The sequence below is a fragment of the Pleurodeles waltl genome, chromosome 6, assembly GCF_031143425.1.
Source record: "Pleurodeles waltl isolate 20211129_DDA chromosome 6, aPleWal1.hap1.20221129, whole genome shotgun sequence".
Lineage (NCBI taxonomy): Eukaryota > Metazoa > Chordata > Amphibia > Caudata > Salamandridae > Pleurodeles > Pleurodeles waltl.
In genome coordinates this window covers 1,313,074,812-1,313,094,845 of record NC_090445.1, presented here as the reverse complement: position 1 = coordinate 1,313,094,845, position 20,034 = coordinate 1,313,074,812, and the positions used below count along the sequence as shown (strand labels likewise).

The 20,034-nt window shown below is 47.5% G+C and overlaps 1 protein-coding gene across 4 annotated transcripts in view; it reads left to right on the top strand.

Moving 5' to 3' along the window:
- The window catches only part of WAPL (WAPL cohesin release factor), a 769,297-nt gene extending 749,910 nt beyond the window's left edge, over window positions 1-19,387 (top strand). For 2 of the 4 annotated variants that reach the window (XM_069240591.1, XM_069240593.1), the window contains exon 19: window positions 15,929-19,387. In XM_069240591.1, the coding sequence (XP_069096692.1) occupies window positions 15,929-15,994 (66 nt within the window). In that variant the 3' untranslated portion in view covers window positions 15,995-19,387. The remainder of the gene's footprint in view (window positions 1-15,928) is intronic. The other 2 variants (XM_069240590.1, XM_069240592.1) reach the window with 1 other exon arrangement.
- The last annotated feature ends 647 nt before the right edge of the window (window positions 19,388-20,034 follow it).

Below are 20,034 nucleotides of genomic sequence, written 5' to 3'. Positions count from 1 at the left end.
GGTCTCCTCTCATCCTGACGAGCATGGTCCCTGGAACACAGGAACTCTATCCAAGTGACTCCCACAGTCCAGTGATCCTTCAGTCCAAGTTTGGTGGAGGTTAAGTCCTTGCCTCCCCACACTAGACTGCACACCTGTGTACTGCGTGATTTGCAGCTGCTTCGGCTCCTGTGCACTCTTCCAGGATTTCCTTTGTGCACAACCTAGCCTGGGTCCCCAGCACGCCGTCCTGCAGTGCTCAACCCTCTGAGTTGGCCTCCGGTGTCGTGGGACCCTCATTTGTGACTCTGAGCCAGCTCCGGTTCACAAATCTTCCAAGTACCTGTTCGGATACTTCTGCGGGTGCTGCCTGCTTCTGTGGGGGCTCTCTGAGTTGCTGAGCGCCCCGCCCCCTCTGTCTCCTCCTCCAAAGGGTGACATCCTGGTCCTTCCTGGTCCCCAGCAGCACCCAAAAACCTCTACCGCGACCCTTGCAGCTAGCTAGGCTTGTTTGCGGTATTTCTGCGTGGAACACTTCTGCAACCTTCATCGCAACATGGGACATCTTCCATCCAAAGGAGAAGTTCTTAGTCCTCTTCGTTGTTGCGGAATTCCAGGCTTCTTCCATCCGGAGGCAGCTTCCTTACACCTTCATCCAGGGTTTTCTGGGCTCCTGCCCCCCTGGACACTATCGCGACTCTTGCACTTGGTCCCCTTGCCCTGCAGGTCCTCAGGTCCAGGAATCTGCATTCAGTGCTTTGCTGGTGTTTGTGGTTCTTGCAGAATCCCCCTATCACGACTATTGTGTCCTTTTGGAGTAGTAGGTGTACTTTACTCCTACTTTTCAGGGATCTTGGGAAGGGGTATCTTGGACACCCTGACTGTTTTCTTACAGTCCCAGTGACCCTCTACATACTCCCATAGGTCTGGGGTCCATTCGTGATTCGCATTCCACTTTTGGAGTATATGGTTTGTGTTGCCCCTAAACCTATGTTCACCTATTGCAACCTATTGTAATTCTACACTGTTTGCATTACTTTTCTGATTCTTACCTGTTTTGTGTTTGTGTACATATAACTTGTGTATATTACTTACCTTCTTACTGATGGTACTCACTGAGATACTTGTGGCATATTGTCATAAAAATAAAGTACCTTTATTTTTAGTAACTCTGAGTATTGTTTTCTTATGATATTGTGCCTATGATATAAGTGGTATAGTAGGATCTTTGCATGTCTCCTAGTTCAGCCTAAGCTGCTTTGCCATAGCTACCTTCTATCAGCCTAAGCTGCTAGAAACACCTCTATTCTACTAATAAGGGATAACTGGACCTGGCACAGGGTGTAAGTACCACAAGGTACCCACTATAAGCCAGGCCAGCCTCCTACAGTCTGCCCTCTAACCAACTTGGACACCCAGTGGCGGTGCAGGATCTGCCAACCAACTGCCCCACTGGTGTTCTTTAACATCAGACATGTGAGTTTTGCAGATCGCCCAAAACAGATGCTCTCTCCCCTTTGTGACCACCCCTTCCTACATGCCACCTACTTATGACAGCATGATGGAGGATCACCAATCCCTTCTCTGCCAGGAAGTGACTGCTCTCTTGAACCAGGGAGCCATACAGTGTGCTGCCACCAGAAGTAGATTCTGGTTGTTACTCTCACTACTTCTTAGTGCCCAAAAAGGACAGAGGCTTTAATTCTATTCTTCACTGGCACCCTATCAATTTCTTTCTCAAGAAATGCGTGCTCTGCTCCTTCATGCCCTGACCTGGAAGACTGGATTATAGCATTGGTCTTGCAGGACGCTTACTTTTATATCATTGTCCTAGCAGCCCAAAGACATTACCTGTGGTTCATGGTAGGTCACGAGCACTTTCAATTCATCATGCTCCCCTTTGGCCTTACCAGTACCCCTCTGCATTGAGTGGCTGCGTACGGCAGCGGCATACACGTTAGAAGTGGTGTTGTCATCACCTATAGGGGCACCACCTCAGCGCGCTGACGTCAGTTCTTGTCTTTCTGCAACAGTTAGCGTTGATCTGGAGAAGGGCTACCCATCTTTCATTTTTTAACCGCCTTTTTTCAATGTTTTTAATAATTCTTTTTTGAGTTTTACCTCCTGGTGTGTCGAGGATGTCTTCAAGGAAGACAGCTTTTAAACAGTGTGGTGCCTGTCACCATGCCGTGTTGGTTACGGTCCCCCATTTGGTCTGTTTGTGGTTTCTTGATCTCAACCATGACTAAGTCGTGCTTAGACTACGGGGCCATGGCACCTAATGCTTTGAGGGAGGGGTTCCTGAAGATGTTAGCGGCCCGGCAAGTGACGCTAAATTACGTGACTCCTAGGAGGTCTCGGTTCTGATTGAGAGGAAGGTCACGGGACCGCTCCAGGAGCCTCAAGTCCTCCTCTTCCTACTTCAAGCCATTGGGACATTCAGGAAAGAGGCATAGGAAACACAAGAAGTCAAAGCGTTCTCCTCCCTTGTCGCCTGACGCAACGAAGAAACATCGGTGTAGGAAAGTGCCACTGTTGGCATGGCTGCAGCCTCTGAGTGAACCCCGGGTTCACCTAATAGAGACTCATCAGACACCCCACATCTTGTTTGAACCCGGGCACTTCAGTGCCGCTGATGGTGTATGTTTGGTGCCTACTTGTGACGCCTCCAGTGCTCCTCTAAACCCCCCAGGTCTGCCCTCCAAAGTTGCAGGTACTTACTTACCTGCCTGCAGATCTAAAATAGTGCCCCCAGTCTCCATAGGAGCCTACATTAATTTTGCCTACACTTTGACCTCTACATCCGGCCCGCCCGGTGTTGCTGGTGGTGGGTGTTTGGGGTGAACTTGAACCCCAACCTGTGGACTTACCCCCTGAGACTGAAACTGTAAGTGTGGTACTTTCCTGTAAAATGATCAAACTTTTCTTCCCCCCAGGAACTGTTTATGAAAATTGCACTGTCAAGTTTTAAAACAGATTGCCTATATTTCCAAAACTGTATAATTTCAAACAAAGTACTATTGATACATGTGTGGAATACAAATCTATTGAAGTACCTGCAACTTGAATCTTGTGGTTCTAATAATAAAGTAATAAAATATGTTTGCAATATAAAAAGCATTGTTCTGGAGTTAAGTCATGGAGAGTGAGCTTATTCTATTGTCTGTGTGTATACAGCAAATGCTTTGCACTATCCTCTGATAAGCCTAACTGCTCGACCACACTCCCACAAAAGAGAGCATTAGTATTATCTATTTTAGCCTCTGTTAAGCCTCTGGAAAACCCCTGGACTCTGTGCACACTATATCTCTTTTTGATATAGTATTTACAAAGCCAGCTTCCTGCAATCGGTGATCTAGGTATGGTTCTGTACAGCCATCGCCAGGTTCGACTTCGTGCCTCCCTGCTTTTCCAGGTTAGGATAGACCCCTGCTCAGTTTAAAGAGTTTTACGAGGCCATGCCCCACATATTTGAGTGGGCCGACCCCTCCAGAGCACCTTAGGGCTCTGCAGAGTCTGAGGAGGGGCCCTATCAGGGTCCACGCTGGCAACTTCATCCTAGGCTGTGATGGGCTTCTGTGGATCAAATCTGGACCGGTGCCCATTGTGCCACTGCGACCTTTCGCGAGGCCAATGCTCCCGGCGACACCAGCCCCATTTGGATCCCCGAATCTGACACAGAGCCATAATGAATTTGATCAGCGCTAATTATGGCGCCAACAGGACTCATGTCCTAGGTCGGCTCCTGATCCCTATTCTGAAGGGCTAGGCCTTGGGGAAGATTTGGAGGGGGTCACTAGTCTCTTTAGAATACCAGTTGGAAGGCAAGGAATCGATGGACGGCTGTGAGGAACTGGGAGATGCCAGTGGACTTTATATCTCTCCACATGCTTGTTTGCTTTCTACCCCTTCCCCCCCCCCCCCCCCCCCCCCCCCCCCCACAGTGGTTATTGAGGAGGGAGCAACATATGCTGTGGTGGTGGTGAAGCAGGCAGCTGAGGTCCTGGACCTCAAACTACCCTTGATAGCAGTCAAACATCTTGACTGAAATTGCTTCAGCCGGAAGCTTCCTCATCCGAACCCCCTGCTCCCTTTTAATGAAGCACTGACTGATGTCTCGCTGGCAACCAGGTCAGAGCTCAGCCGGGGGCTCCTGTGAACAGGACAATTGCCCACCGTCATTGTCCTGCCCCAGGGGACCCATCTTTGCTCACCCAACACTGTACCCCGAGAGCTTGGAAATTCTACCTCCCATGGCGTGTTCCCTTCCAGTTCCCTGGACAGGGAATCCAAGAGCCTAGATAGTTTAGGAAAGAAGTTGTTTTCTTCCAGCAGCCTTGCTTTGCGGTTGGTGAACACCGCATGCTTATTGGGCTGCTACTCCTACACTTTGTGGAACACGGTTGAGCAGGTGCTGCCACAGGTCCCATAGGAGGCCCGGGCCCCTCTCGTCCAAGCAGTCAGATGGGAGAGATGCAACTAAGTTCACTCTTCAGTGTGGTTTAGACACAACCAACATGCTGGGCAAAACGGTTTCATCGATGGTGGTGCTTTTAAGTCATGCCTAGCTGAGAACTTCTGGCTTTTTGGGGGATGTCCAAGCCAATATCCTGGACATGCCTTTCAACGGGACACATTTTTTCGGAGATAAGGCAGAATCAATGCTGGAACGCTTTATGGAATTGTGGATATGGCCAAGCCCTTGGGCCTCAGTTGCCCCAAATCCCCAGCCTGCCTTTTGCCTCTTTTGTAGATACAGGAGGGGCCTTCTAACACACCAACCTTGTGCCAGCCACCTTCCTGCGCAAGCTCCCCAAGTTGTGCGCTGGAACAATGCATTCCAGCCCCGAGGGTCAGGTAGCCAGAGGTCTACTACAACCTCTAACCCCCCGGCAGCTGCAGCTTCCAAGCCTTGTTGGTGGCAGTATCTGACATCACCTCCACCACTGGTGGTCCTTAACATTGGAAAGGTGGGTCTTACAGATCATTCGAAGGGGCTACTCCCCACCCCCCCTCACCAACCTTGTGCCAGCCACCTTCCTGCGCAAGCTCCCCAAGTTGTGCGCTGGAACAATGCATTCCTGCCCCGAGGGTCAGGTAGCCAGAGGTCTGCTATAACCTCTAACCCCGCGGCAGCTGCAGCTTCCAAGCCCAGTTGGTGGCAGTATCTGCCATCACCTCCACCACTGGTGGTCCTTAACATTGGAAAGGTGGGTCTTACAGATCATTCGGAGGGGCTAACCCCCCCCCCCCTTCGGATCTTCCCCCTATACCTTCCAACACGATTGGCTAACGAAGGGTCATCTATCCTTGCTCCGTAAGAAAGTCATGACTGTCTTGGCCAAGGACGACAAAGCAAAAACAACAAGTGATGGACGGAATGCTGAACATTGTCAAACACTCTCCCCCAGTCACAGATCTGGGTTTAATCCATCGTTCTTTTGCTCACCATGCCACCCTAGTTTGGACCCAGCCATATGCAAATCAGTCTTGACCCTGTTCCTCATGGGAACAGTCCAGCCCGAACTGCCAAGCCAGGTCCTCACTGGACCGGAAACAAGCATCCTGGGACCGGTTTCGGGGTTTCACCCCTCATCAGCCAGGCTAGCTTGAATCCAGTGGCATGGGAAGCCAGATCTGTGACTGGGGGTGAATGTTTGATTGGTTCCACATTCCGTCCATCCAGTTACGCTATCCCACAGCGTTTGTGTTTTGCTTTGTCTTGGCCAAGGAGCCATGTAGAGGGTTCCGATATCAGAAGGTGGCAGTGTTTGCTATTCACACTACTTTATGATACCCAAAAAGAACAAAGGTCTATCCTAGACCTCTAAACCCTCAATCTCTTCCTCAAAAAGAAGAAACTCAAGATGCTCAAACTAGCTCGGGTCTTGTCTGCCCTAGTCCAAGGAGGCTGGATGGTAGCATTGGACTTGCAGTATGTGTAATTTCAGATTCCCATTCTGCCTGCCCACAGGCGTCAACTGCGATTTACGGTAGGCCACGAGCATTTTGAATTCAGCCTTCTCCCCTTTGGCTTTACCAGTGCCCCTCGGGTGTTCACCAAAGTGATGGCGGTGGTCGCAGCACATTTGCAGAGATTAAGTGTGTCAGTCTTCCCTATCTCAATGGTTGGCTGTTTAATTGGGGCTAGCCCCAGGCTATCGTCTCCCACCCCTAGACTACAGCAGACCTACTGCATTTGCCAGGGTTCACTATAAATGCGCCAATCACACCTAACTCCCTCTCTGATACTTTAATTGGAGCTGTTTTGGACACAGTGCAGTTTCGGGTTTATCCTCCCGAGCAGGAAGGACAGGCAATGTTTCAGCCTCTATCCTGAATTTCAGTGAGAATGAGAATGACTGATGCTTTTGAGCCCGTGGCCTCCTGCATCCTGCTTGTGACACATGCCAGATGACATATGCAGCCTCCTCACTGGGGCCTGAAGTTCCAATGGGCACTTCTTCAGAGGAATCTCTCTGACATGGTCCAGAGCTGGGAGGGAACTGCAAAGGACCTGCAGTGGTGGCTAACGAGCAGTGATTGGGTCAGAGGCAGATGCCTCTCCCTTCCCTAACCAGATCTCACAATGGTGACAGACGTGTCACTCCTGCGATGGGACGGCTGTCTGTGAGAGGTGGGGGTCAGAGAAATATGGTCTTGTTTGAAAGCCGGACTCCAGATGAACTTGCTGGAGCTACGAACGATCTAACTGGCAAGTCTTTCTACCCCAGGGGGGAACGCAAAACTGTCCACCACTCAACATACAAAAATGTGTCAACGAAGGAAGGACGAGAAAGCTGAGTTGAAAAGGTCTGAGATTAATAGCCAATTTGATGGCATTGGACCATTTTCAATCACTGAAATGAATTTGATGAGTGATTGGAACATTTGAAGTGATCTGTCCTTGAGTGGAAGAGAAGTAAAAGAAACTCTCTGGATGAGGATACATTTATGTGATGACTAGTGAGTTTGTGCTTGTATGATTTATATTGGATGCAGATATGGAATGATTGTGTTGGGAGAATGTATAATCATCCTGAAGAAGGTGTTGAAAGGACTGTGAAAGACCACCAAAACGCCTTGACGCAAGTTGTATTGCTGGACCCATTGGAATTAGACCCAAAATAGATTAAAAGACTCAATGCACAAATTAGTTGGCCAGTGTATACCAAACCTGGGACACTATTGGATGATAGACTAAGAGGATGTCTTGTGTTTCGTCTCCCAAATTATTTGTTTTAGTTTAGATTCCTTGGAGTGGTCCCTTGTAGAGCTGGTGTTATTGTTTTTTAATAGTAGTTTATGGTTTTCTGTATATTGGATTATTTATTAAATATTTTTCCAGATATTCCTTTATTAAGATTGATCATTTAAGTGTCTGAGTGTTTTAGTAGTGTGAGTGGTGGAGATTTTTGCTGTCCCCCTGGGGTCTTTCTTTTTAAATTACTGTGTTACGGTGCCGTGCCCCCTTGGGGTGACAGTTTGTGGGGCCCTCTCTCCATTGGTTTATGAAGCCTTTCTACCCTCCATCAAAGGAAGGGCTAGTGTAGTTCAGACAACACCACCGGCAGGTGGTTCTGCAACAAACAGGGTGTCATCGTGGACCCTCTGTCAAGAGGCCCTGGGTCTCTGGACATGCCTGGAACAGCAGGACACATCCCTGGTGGTTCAACACCTGGCAGGTTCTCTGAACATCAGAGTGTGCAAACTCAGTTGCCGATGCCTAGCAGATCATGAGCGGCGTCTCCATCTGGAGGTAGCGCAAGGTCTCTTAGCAGTGGGGAGAACCTTGGTTAGATCGGTTAGCCTCTGCCAAGAACGCGCAATGTCAGCAGTTTGTTTTTTTTGCGTAGATTTTCCAAGGCAGCTATTGTTCGGTGACGCTTTCTCGAGTGGAGCTCAGGTCTCATGTACGCCTTTCCACCTATCCTACTGCCCAGAGTTCTCAAGATCAGGAACGACCAAGCCCAAGTAATCTTTGTAGCTCTGGACTGGGCACGGAGAGGACGTATTCTGATCTTCTACACATGAGCTTCGATCAGGCTGCCCCTTTGGAAAGATCTCCTATCACAGCAGTAGGGGATGGTTCCCCACCGAACATATCAACTCTCTGCCTTCTTGCGTGGAGATTGAGCTGCAACAGCTGACAGTTTTCAACCTTCCTCCTGAAGTCTATAATGTAATTCCGGCATCCAGGCGTCCCTCTACCAAGACTGTGTACTCCTGCCTATGGAAGACATTTGTAATGTATTGCACAGAGAAATCTTATCGACCCTCTCTCTGCTCTTCTACCTGATGTCCTTTTTACTCTCACCCTTGCCCAGCAGGGCTCTGGGTTATGTTTCTGCTCGATCTGCCTTTTTGCAACTGCCTGACCAACCCTCCTTATTCAAGTCCGCTATTGTGAATAGATTCCTCAAAGGACTTTTACATATGGTGTTTCCCTTTTCACCTTTAATTATGGCTCAGTGGGACCTTAATATGTTCTTCACTTTTCAAATGTGAGCTCCTTTTAAGCCACTTGTCCCATAAGGCTGCTCACAATCAAAACGTCATTTCTTGTGGCAATACATCTGCCTGGAGGGTGGGTGAGCTGCAGGCTTTGTCATCCAAGCCTCCCTACCTGTGTCTTTCCAGACAAACTAGTGCTTCACACTAAGGCCTCTTTCCTCCTGAAAGTCGTGACACCATTTCATGTGGGCCAATCTGCCACCTTGCCCACTTTACTAGGCTCCCCATTTTTCGAAGAAGAGGAGCGACTCCAGTGTCGGGACCCAAAAACAGCATTGTTGTTCTACCTTGACTACACAAAACAGTTTCAGGTGGAAAACAACTCTTTGTGGGCTGTGCTGAGGCTAAGAAAGGTCGGGCAGTGCAGAAAGGAACCATCTCCCAGTGGGTTGTTCTCTGCATCAGATCTGCTACACATTGGCCAGAAAGCATCCCCTGAGGGCTTGCGGCTCATTCCATCAGAGCCAAAGCTGCGACCTCTGCATTAGCACATGGAGTCCCAGTCCTGGACATCTGCCAGGCAGCAACGTGGGCATCTCTGCACATGTTTACTAAGCACTACTGCCTGAACAGTCAGGTCCACAGGGATGGGCCTTTGGCCCGTTTGGTACTGCAGGATTTCTTAGTTTAGAAAATGTGTCCACAGCCCACTTCCGAGGACGGTATTGCTTGGATGTCTATTGAAAGGTAAGAAATCTGCGGCTAGATGTCTCTACCAGATGAACAAGTTACTTACCTTAGGTAACGAGGTATCTGGTAGAGACTCTATCTAGCTGCAGATTCCTTACCTTAGAATTCCCTAGCGTCAGCTTCGAATCCAGAGTTTTTTTCTGAGCAGTACCCTGCGCGCGCCGTAGGGTGGTGTTCAGATCCGCGTGCGCCGACCAGCTCCGCGTGCGTCAGCGTTGTTGAAACCGTCTGACGTCACGGTTGTCTATATAGACGCCGTCATGCCGCGCGTACGTCCGTTCTTTTCCACAACTTCCCACGCCAGAAGCGCCGAGTCATGGAAGAACCAACAGTTATGGATTTTACCTCTTTGACTGTTAGAAGTAAAAATTCTTTCATGCCTTTAAGAAAGGCAAAAATGCCAAAATCATATGTATAGATATGTGTGTGTGTGTGTGTGTGTATATATATATATATATATATATATATATATATACACACGCAGAGCGGGGAGGCTTGGGTGGGTGTAAGGAATCTGCAGCTATATAGTCTCTACCAGATACCTCGTTACCGAAGGTAAGTAACTTGTTCATCTGATAGAGACTTCGAGCTGCACCTTCCACACCTTAGATTAGATACCCAAGCTATAACCCCTGGCAGTGGGTCTGAAGGAAATTTTTACACTAGGAAGTCCTGCAAAACAGACCGGGCAAAATGCCCCTCTCTTCTCACCTGGCTATCCAGGCAGTAGTGTTTTGCAAACGTGTGCAAAGAAGCCCACTTTGCAGCCTGACAGATGTCCACCACCGGTACACCACGTGCTAACGCAGTGGTAGCAGCTTTCCCCCTAGTAGAATGAGCTCTCAAGCCCTCAGGAGGCTGCCTCTTTGCCAGAGCGTAGCAGATCTTTATACAGAGAATGACCCAGCGCAAAATGAATCGTTTCTGCAGCGCCCGACCCTTGTTTGCACCAGCGTACCCCACAAAGAGTTGGTCGTCCACCCGGAACTCTTTAGTGCGGTCAAGGTAGAACAATAACGATCTTTTTGGGTCCAGCCGATGGAGACCCTCCTCTTCCTTAGAGGGATGCGGTGGTGCAAAGAAGGTGGGCAGGGTGATATTTTGACCCAGATGGAAAGGGGTCACCACCTTGGGGAGGAAAGAGGCACAAGTTCTTAACACTACCTTGTCAGGATATATCATGAGATAAGGTGGCTTTGGAGATAAAGCCTGCAGCTCACTCACTCTCCTGGCAGATGTAATTGCCACCAAAAAGGCTGTTTTAATAGTGAGCAGCCGCAGAGGACAGTTATGCAAGGGCTCGAAGGGAGCACACATAAGGAAGGTAAGAACCAAATTAAGATCCCACTGGGGCATAGCGAAAGGCACAGGCAGGAACAGATGCACAAGCCCGTTCAAAAACCTCTCTACTATAGGTGATTTAAGCAGAGATGGTTGATCGGGCAACTGAAGAAAAGCCGATAAGGCTGCAAGATAGCCCTTGAGAGTGCCCAAGGAGGAACCCTGCTGGGCGAGAGACAATAAAACAAAAGGATGTTAGACAGAGAAGAAGAAAGAGGCTCAATAGACCTCTCCTGTACAATATGAAACAAAATGTTTCCAATGGCAGGCGTAGATCGACTTAGTAGAGGGACGCCTGGCTGCCAGAATGACATCACAGACCTCGGGAGGGAGGTCATAAACCATCAACTGTCGCCGCTCAATCTCCACGCATGAAGGTGCAGAGTTTACAGGTTCGGGTGGAGAACCTTCCCAAAGAGGCAGCGTGATTGGAGGACCGATGCTAATTTTGAGAAGCTCTGGATACCAAACACTCCGTGCCCAATCCGGAGCCACTAGGATTACGTGGGCCCAGTCGTTCTTGATTTTCTTGAGAACTCTGGGCAGAAGTGGTATAGGCGGAAAGGCGTACAGGAGGCCTGAACTCCACTCGCGCCAAAAAGCGTCACCTATTGATAGCCCCCTTGGAAACTCTAATGCGCAAAACTGCTGACATTGCGCGTTCTCTAAGGAGGCGAACAGATCTAACCAAGACTCTCCCCACTGCTGAAAGAGTCCTTGCGCCACCTCTGGATGGAGACACTATTTGTGATCCTCTAAGCATTTTCAGCTGAGCTCGTCTGCCCTGGCGTTCAGAGAACCTGCCAGGTGTTGAACCACCAGGGTCATGCCCTGCTGTTCCAGCCATGTCAGAGACGTAAAGCCTCTTGACAAAGGGTCCACGACCCCACACCGCCCTGGTTGTTGCAGTACCACATTGCGGTAGTGTTGTCTGTGAACACCTGCACCACCTTCCCTTTCGCAACAGGAAGAAATGCTTTTAATGCTAGCCGGATCGCCCGAAGCTCCAGCATTGAGCCCAGTTTCCGTGGGAGACCAGTGACCTCTGATCTCCACCTCCCCCAGATGGCCGCCCCATCCGAGAAGTGACGCATCTGGCACTACCGTTAGATCTGGTTGGGGAAGGGAGAGGAGTCTGCCGTTGACCCAGTCGCAGTTCACTAACCACCACTGCAGTCCCCTCCGAGATCTGAACCACGTCGGTAAGATTTCCCTGATGCTGTGCCCATTGGAACTTCAGGTCCCACTGCAGAGCCCTCATGCGCCATCTGGCATGCTTGACCAATAGGATGCAGGAAGCCATGAGTCCCAACAGCCTCAGAGTCTGTCTCACCAAAATCCAGGATAGAGGCCGAAACATCGGTATCATAACTTGAATATCCTGGACCCGCTGTTCGGGAGGATAAGCCTGATACTGCACTGTGTCCAGAACAGCTCTGATGAAAGTGAGCTTCTGAGAGGGAGTCGGGTGTGACTTCGGCACATTTATAGTGAACCCCAGTGAATGCAGGCGGTCCGCCGTCGTCTGGAGGTGGGTGACAAGAGCCTGGGGCGTAGAAGCCTTCAACAGCCAATCGTCCAGGTAGGGGAAGACTGAAATCCCTGACCTGCGCAGATGAGCTGCCACCACCGCCATCATCTTTGTGAACACCTGAGGGGCACTGGTGAGACCTAAAGGAAGCACGGTAAACTGAGAGTGCTCGTGGCCCACCTTGAACCACAGGTAACGCCTGTGGGCTGGCAGGATAGGAATGTGGAAATACGCATCCTGCAAATCCACCGCTATCATCCAGTCTCCTTGGTCTAGGGCAGACAAAAACTGAGCAAGAGTGAGCATCTTGAATTTCTCCTTCTTGAGGAAGAGATTGACGTCCCTTAAATCCAAGATAGGGCGAAGGCCTTTCTTCTTTTTGGGAATCAGAAGGTAGCGGGAATAACAACCACTGCCTACTTCTGATATCGGGACTCTTTCTATGGCTCCCTTGGCCAAGAGAGCTGTAACTTCCTCGCGGAGCAAAGCTGGATGGTCCTCCATCAGCCAGTCCTTTGTCGGAGGGATAGAAGGAGGGAAAGACTGGAAGGGAGTAGCCCTTTCGTATGATCTGCAGGACCCACTTGTCCGTGGTGATGGAAAGCCAGTGAGGGAGATGAAAACGAATCCTCCCTCCAGCTGGACGGACGTGATCCCGCAGAACCATACTGGGAGGGCTTGGGCGCAGAGGAGGGAGGCTGTGTGGCGGCAGACCTCTGGCCAGACCCTCTGGGTCTGATGGTACCACGACCACGTCCTCTTCTGGGATGCTGTGAAGCCTGAGGACTGTGGCTGGAGTGGTACCACGCCCCTTCCGAAGCCTCGAAAGGGGCGAAAGACAGACTGCTGTCGTGCTGGTGCTGAAAGGCCCAAGGATCTGGCCGTGGCTCGAGAATCCTTGAACCTCTCAAGTGCGGAGTCTGCCTTTTAGCCAAAAAGGCGAGAGCCATCAAAAGGGCATGTCCATCAAGCTGGACTGGACATCCCCTGAGAAACCAGTAGAAAGTAGCCAGGCGTGGCGACGTGGTGCCACTGACGAAATCGATCTGCCCAGCGAGTCGGTCGGGTCCAAACCACACCGGATCGTAAACTAGGCTGCATCTCTCCCATCCTTGACAGCCTGGGTGAGTGTCCCGTACACCCTCCGGGACCTGGGCCAGCACCTGTGCCACTGTATCCCATAAAGTATGGGAATAACGGCCCAATAGGCAAGATGTGTTTACAGACCTCAATGCCAGGCTGGTGGAAGAAAAAATCTTCTTCCCAAGCTGATCCAGCCTCTTGGATTCCCTATCCGGGGGAGCGGAATGGAAGGCACCACGGAAAGTAGAGGCTTGGACAACCAAGCTCTCAGGAGTAGGGTGTTGTGTCAGTAAACTAGGGTCGCTCGGAGCGGCCGACCATCCTATTCACAAGAGCCCCTGTGCTGGGTTTGAACCACGTACCCAGAAGGACGTCTGTAAGAGCCTCATTGAAGGGCAACATTGGCTCTGATGTTGTCACCCCTGGCTGAAGCACTTCTGTCAGGATATTCGTCATGACTGGCACCGTAGTCAAATCTAGGTCCAAGACCTCAGCTGCCCTACGCACCACCATAGCAAAAGAAGCACCCTCCTCCATAGCCACATTAGGAGGAGAAGAGCATACCAGTATCTGGAGACGTGTCCTGTCCACTGGCCTCCCCTAGATTCTCATACCAGTCCTGTTGTAGCCCACATTCTAAAGGGTCCTCAGACCCCTCCGATTCCTCTCCTGCGTCTGGCAGATCTAAATAATGCTCAGACAATGATCTGGGCCGAATTGGCTCCGTCGAAGTCGTACGACGTTGCTCCGGATCATCCGGAATAAGGATGGGGTGGGCGCCGGTGGCGGAATCATCGATGTCGGACCCTGCGCCGAAGGAGGTCGACTGTGAGGGACCGGCGGCAGTCTAGATCCAGTATCGGATCCTGGGGTCCCCAACGGTGCCGAGGCCAAAGCCACCGGCGTCAAATCTGAAGGGGCCCCTGCTGACCCCACGGGCCCCAAAGACCCACCTGAGGGTGCAGCCCGCTCAAAAACGAGACGCATGGCCTCGTAAAACTTTTATTTGAGCGGGGTCGATCCGGTCCCCGATAAGGTGGGAAGATGTGGAGTAGACCCTGGCGACGACTCCGCAGAACCGCGCTCGGAACGTCGACGTTCCCTAGATGCCTCGCCAGTCGGCGGGCGTGTCGAAGATGAAGTCTGCTTGGACTTCTTCTTCTTGTGCCTCTTACCTTCGGATGACCTCGAATGCGAGGAAGAGGACTTGGGGCTCCGGGAGCGGTGCCGCGACCACCTCCTACTGTGGGACCGTGACCTCCGCGGACTCGCGCCGACCGAAGACGAATGTCGGGCCTCAAGAAGCTTAAGGGATCTCTCCCTCAAGGCCTTCGGTGCCATAGCCCGACAGTCGGAGCACGAGGTGGAATCTTGGTCCTTCTCCAGGCACCAAAGACAAACACGGTGCAGGTCCGTCACCGAAATGGTGCGATGACAAGCACCACACGGCTTGAACCCTGTCTTTATCTAAGACATGACTTCAAACAGTCAAAAAAGTGTCGACAAACCGTCGAAGAAGGGTAGCTCTTTCCGGAACCGCGCTTAACCGGCGCGAAAGGAAAAGAACTGACGTACGCGCGCCGAGACGGCATCTATATAGACAACTGTGACATCATAGACTCCTCCAACGACGGTGACGACGCACGCGGAGCTGGTCGACGCACGCGGATCCGAAAGACACTGCCCGACGGCGCGCGCAGGGTACTGCTCAGAAAAAAACTCAGATTTCGAAGCTGACGCCAGGGAATTCTAAGGTAAGGAAGCTGCTGCTAGAAGTCTCTATCAGATGAACAAATTACTCAACTTTGTTAACTCATTTAGTGGTAGAGACAATAACTAGCCGCAAATTCCTTAATGACTCACCCATCCTACCACCTTTCAGAGCCCTAGTTTGGACACACTAGTGTCAGTGTTCTTTATGACTGCGTACTCAAGCGTCAAATCGTGAGAAAGTAACTGATGTCAGTGTACCATGGTTGTGCCTATATAGGTAACCGCGACATCCCTTCTGGCCCGGAACCAGTCGATTCTATCTCTCCCCCCCCCCCCACACAGCACACAGGGCTACTGCTCATGCAAAAATATCTTACGGAACAAGTGTGACGCCTGGGGAAATTCAACGGTAAGGCATCTGCAGCCAAATATTGCCTCTACCAGATAGTGCGTTATCAAAGATAAGTAACTTGTTCCTCATTGCTAGTAGGCAGCAAAGATGAGACTGAAAAGTTTCTGGAGTTCCAACCTTGCTTCAGTGATACGTAAAATAAAAAAAGGAATGTGCAGCTACACGCAGTACAGATCAGTAACCTCACTGACAACGTAACAGTGTGAATGTGAAAATTGTAAACCTTTTTATAGAGTTCCACATTTCCTAATGTCTTACTTGGGCTAGGATAGTGGATGTCGACAGGCAGTTATAGGATGCTAAATAATTGAAAAATTGCATCTTGTTAGGTTTGTGGGTACGTAGTGAAGACATGAACACCACCACAGACATTTGAGCACTTTTTTTTTCCCATTTGAACTTTTGATGTGGGAAGATTCTAATGATTTTACACTCATTGATTTATCGGTCTTTACAAGTTTAAAGTAATGATTGAAACACCATTAAAAATGTTGCATTATTGATGCATTTAAACCTTAGTGTTTTCCCCCCAAGGGTGGTATGTTGTGTATGAGCATCAAAGTATGATTCTTAAAAAGTTGACAAGTTTGCTTTTGTTGATAGACCTGTAATGTGTAGCTCGAAACGTTTAAGAAAGCTTCAGAAACTGTTTTCTTTTTCCTCAGTGTGCAGTTGGGACGACTGGCCAGAAATCTATATCTCGAGTCATCGAATACTTGGAAAACTGCTAGACTCGTCAACAGCCACCACTTTTGATGTCAGCACTAACCTTCGAGGCGGAGTTATAAAATTGTCATTGCAGTCGTGTTCAGAGCACTCGGCGCGTCTCTTAAGTGAACATGTTATTCAGAGCAAACGGGATGTGAATTTTGATGTAAATGTTACAGCTCTACAGTGGTCAGCTGTTGCCCAAAGTGAGAAATGGAGATGCTACATTAGAGACTACAGAACTCAGATCCAGGACCGCACATTTTTTGTATATTTTTTTTATTTGTGTTTGTTTTTTAGTTGAGATGGTGAGTTAATTTTTTGGCCAGTTACGTTTGGTTTACTGCTGCATATGCAACTTAAGCTAACTGTGTTGAAGTTGGCGAAAATGGTATGGCAACCCAGCCAAGCTAGTTGGCATCTCCAAGGAGGCTCACTTCTTAGTAGTTCTGAAACGCAGAACACAGGTGCTCATGTGCTTTTTTTTTTTTTTTTTTTTTTTTTTTTTAAGAGGGGGGTGAATTGAATTTGTTTTGGGAAAGCTTCCAAAACATTCAGCAACTCAGATGTTTAGAAAATTAAAATATTGTGTAAAGATTTTATTTTATTGTTTAGTGCTTTTTTATTTTGACGCTTTTGAAATTCATGTTTTAATTGAAAGTTTTGTTTGTGATGTTTATTTAAAACTGCTTGGAATCCTGAAACTAAATATCAGAATTTCTTTCGAGATAGGGATTGTCGAAGAACGTTTTCTGAACTGGCCAGGGCACAGTTGATTTTTGGATTTTAAAGCCTGTTCTTTTTTCTGACAAGTATTAAATTCAGAAGTAAGCGCATTGGTGGACAACCTAGCAAAGGGAATGCCTCAGGTGTACGTGTATGCTCTGTTAACATGTAGTATACATGCAATCCAGCATCAATAGACGTCCACTGTTGGATGCAATTGCCGATGCAAAATGTGGTTGCAGCTGTAATATGGGCAATATTCTTTTAAAAATGGACAGCTCCATTGTCCCTACTCAGATTGCCAGCGGCTCTGCACTTACGTTGGTGTTTATTCAAAGTTTTGTTTTCGGGAAAGGAGCTAAAATGAAGACAGTAAATCTATCATAGAGAGACGTTACAGGCTTTAAAAAGTCCTCTTACTCTTTTTTGTATTCTTGTTTAAAACATCCCTTGGAAACCTATTTCAAAGAGCCATGATGTATATTACAATTTGCAATAAGGGATACAGATGTTTTCTGTGGGATCCATGAATGATTTTTTAAAATGTAAATGATCCCTCCAGTTATTTTTTTTCCTTTGTCTGGTTGTTACTGGCCCACTAAGGATGTAACTTTTTTTTCCCTCTTGCTTTGTCTTGAGAAATGTACTAGATGTCCGTTTTCATTCGAATTTTGAACTGAAAAATGTATTGTCCATCTAACACAATTTAATTTACATGGCTGTCTACCTTCTTATGCCAGTGTCAATCCTTAAACCTGCTCTTGTTCCCCATATCACAATTGAACAGAGTCCATTTGGTCAATCCTTTGCTAAGAAACTGGACGTACCTAGTCCCCTTTACACTTTGTTACAGTTATGATCTGATGATTGATGGTCTAGGGCATCTCAAGAATCCAGAATGTGATTCTCGTCATTTTTAAAAATAGCTATCTATGCACTACTAAAGGGTAGGTTTGAGAAGAACAAAAAAAGTGACTATATAAAAACAGACTCTTGACCATGGAACGTTCATCACTGAGTTAGAAGTACATATCGACATGCCAAGGTTTACAATTCAACAAGTCCTGATAACATACGTCACTTTTCTGTAACCAGAAAAGAAGTGTGAATTGCAGCGTCGCCTACATTTTTCTTTTTAAAATGTTTTCTCTGCAGTCATCCAAAAACGCTCCAAATGTGCTCATGTTCGCTATGGTAGCTCTTTTTCATGAGATACAAGAGCAGCAATCTGATTTAAGGGATTTTACTTTGATTTTGGATAATAAGCAAAAGGGCCCATGAAAATGGTAGTTGTTTTAAGGATAGTTACTGTCTGTTGTTACTCTTAAAATAATTTTAGCATAGAAACAATCATTGCCAATGTAACCAAAACAAATTTCAAGTGTATGCAATTTATTGAAATGCAAACCAGCTATTATCTAAGATGTTAGCACTTAAGCATAATTTTCATTCCATTTTGTTAATGCAGTAGCTCTTCTTTGTTCATATTTTTGATTGAAGAAAATAGCTGAGTTTTAAAGATTAAAAAGGCAGAGAGTTCACTATTTGACATTATTCTGCACCACTTCATAAAACAGGACTGCCTTTCCTACTTTACTTATCTCTTAGGGTGAGGAGAAGGCAGGGGTAATGTCCTCTCCAGAGATTATTTAAAAATAGTTGATTGGGGGTGGCAGGCATTTGATGTCAAGTGTGTGGTGTAGATTTGTATCCCCAGTGCTCCTTTTATCAGTCACAGTAATAGCTTTAAAGTAGATTAAGGATACATTTAAAATGTGTATCATTTGAATAAGTGTAGACTGACAAATTTTAATTTGACATTGGTGCTTTATGTAAAATTAGTTTAAATTTAACACCACACACAATGTTTCCATGAGACCTTTTTGACTTGGAAATCCCTATTGAGATTGATTGTAATTGCTCCGGTTTTCACTTTCGGGCAAAGTCACTTGCTAAACTTGTGCACTCAGATTACTCCTACAAGAATAGCAGCTGTGTTTGACCAAAGACTGATAAATTGCAACCATTGGCAGAAAACAGTGATTTGGGTCAACATTTTGTAAGACTTTTTTCCCCTTGCTTTAGTATTCATAGAGTAGTTATATCCACCATCACTTCCTTCTAAATAATTTCCCTCTTAAAGAAGAAAACGATTTTTCAAAGTCTAACTTTTGTAGATTCTTGTGATATATAAAACCAAGAATGGCTGTAATCAATGAGCAGGGCCAACAAACCTTTGTAACAAGTATGAATGAAAGTGGTTTACTTCAGTCGATTTGTATTTTATACCTAGTTTCCAGACTCTGGCAAAAATAGGTTTACTGTTTTTTTCCGTTTGGGTTGGGAATTTAGTATAGGTGCAAACCACCTTGTGAATTGCAATGATGTAATTATTTAAACCTTCCGAGAACTTTGCATCAAGGACACTGAAGTCTATTTGCAAAATAACATGTTTTAAAGTACCATTTTCCATTGTAAATATCCCTGTAAATACAATCAGTTGGAAATTAGAATGGTAGAATACTTTTATGAATCCAATCCTATTTTTATTTTATACAATATTTCTCAGCTGTGATCTTTGGAGATAAAGCCAACGGCAGGAAAAAAATCAAGTTTGTACGAGTTTCATGAAGTATGTCTGGGTTTTTGTAAATAATTTTAAATGAAATAAAATTGCTACTTTCAATATACATTTTGTTGTCTTGGTATATATGAAGCTCTATGAAAAAAGTGGCAGCAGCTTTTCCTGACCCTTTTTTTATTGCTTTCTTATTGTAGTCATCGTAAAGGAAGCATTGAAGGTGGAAAGGCTCTTTTGTTATCTTGTCATTGGAATGAGGGAAATCTTGTGTTCGATGGCATCTGTCGCTGTAGATACGCATGTTCTGCAATAGCTCGCCATCTGGTGTTGGGCCGGAGTGTTACAAGTTGTTTTTCTTCGAAGAAGTCTTTCGAGTCACGGGACCGAGTGACTCCTCCTTTTGTCTCCATTGCGCATGGGCGTCGACTCTATCCTCGATTGTTTTTTTTCCGCCATCGGGTTCGGACGTGTTCCTGTCGCTCCGAGTTTCGGAACGAAAAATTAGCTAATTTCGGAAGATTTTCGTCGGTATTGTTGCGTTCGGGATCGGCGTACTTAGATTCAACACCGCATCGAAGAGCTCCGGTGCCCTTCGGGGTAGTTTTTCGATCCTCCGTCGGGGCCTGGTCGGCCCGACCGCGTGCTGAAGAACGCCGATGGAACGGACCCCGTTCCGTTTCTGCCCCAAATGCCACAATAAATACCCCTACACAGACCAACACTTGGTCTGCAACCTGTGCCTGTCACCTGAGCACA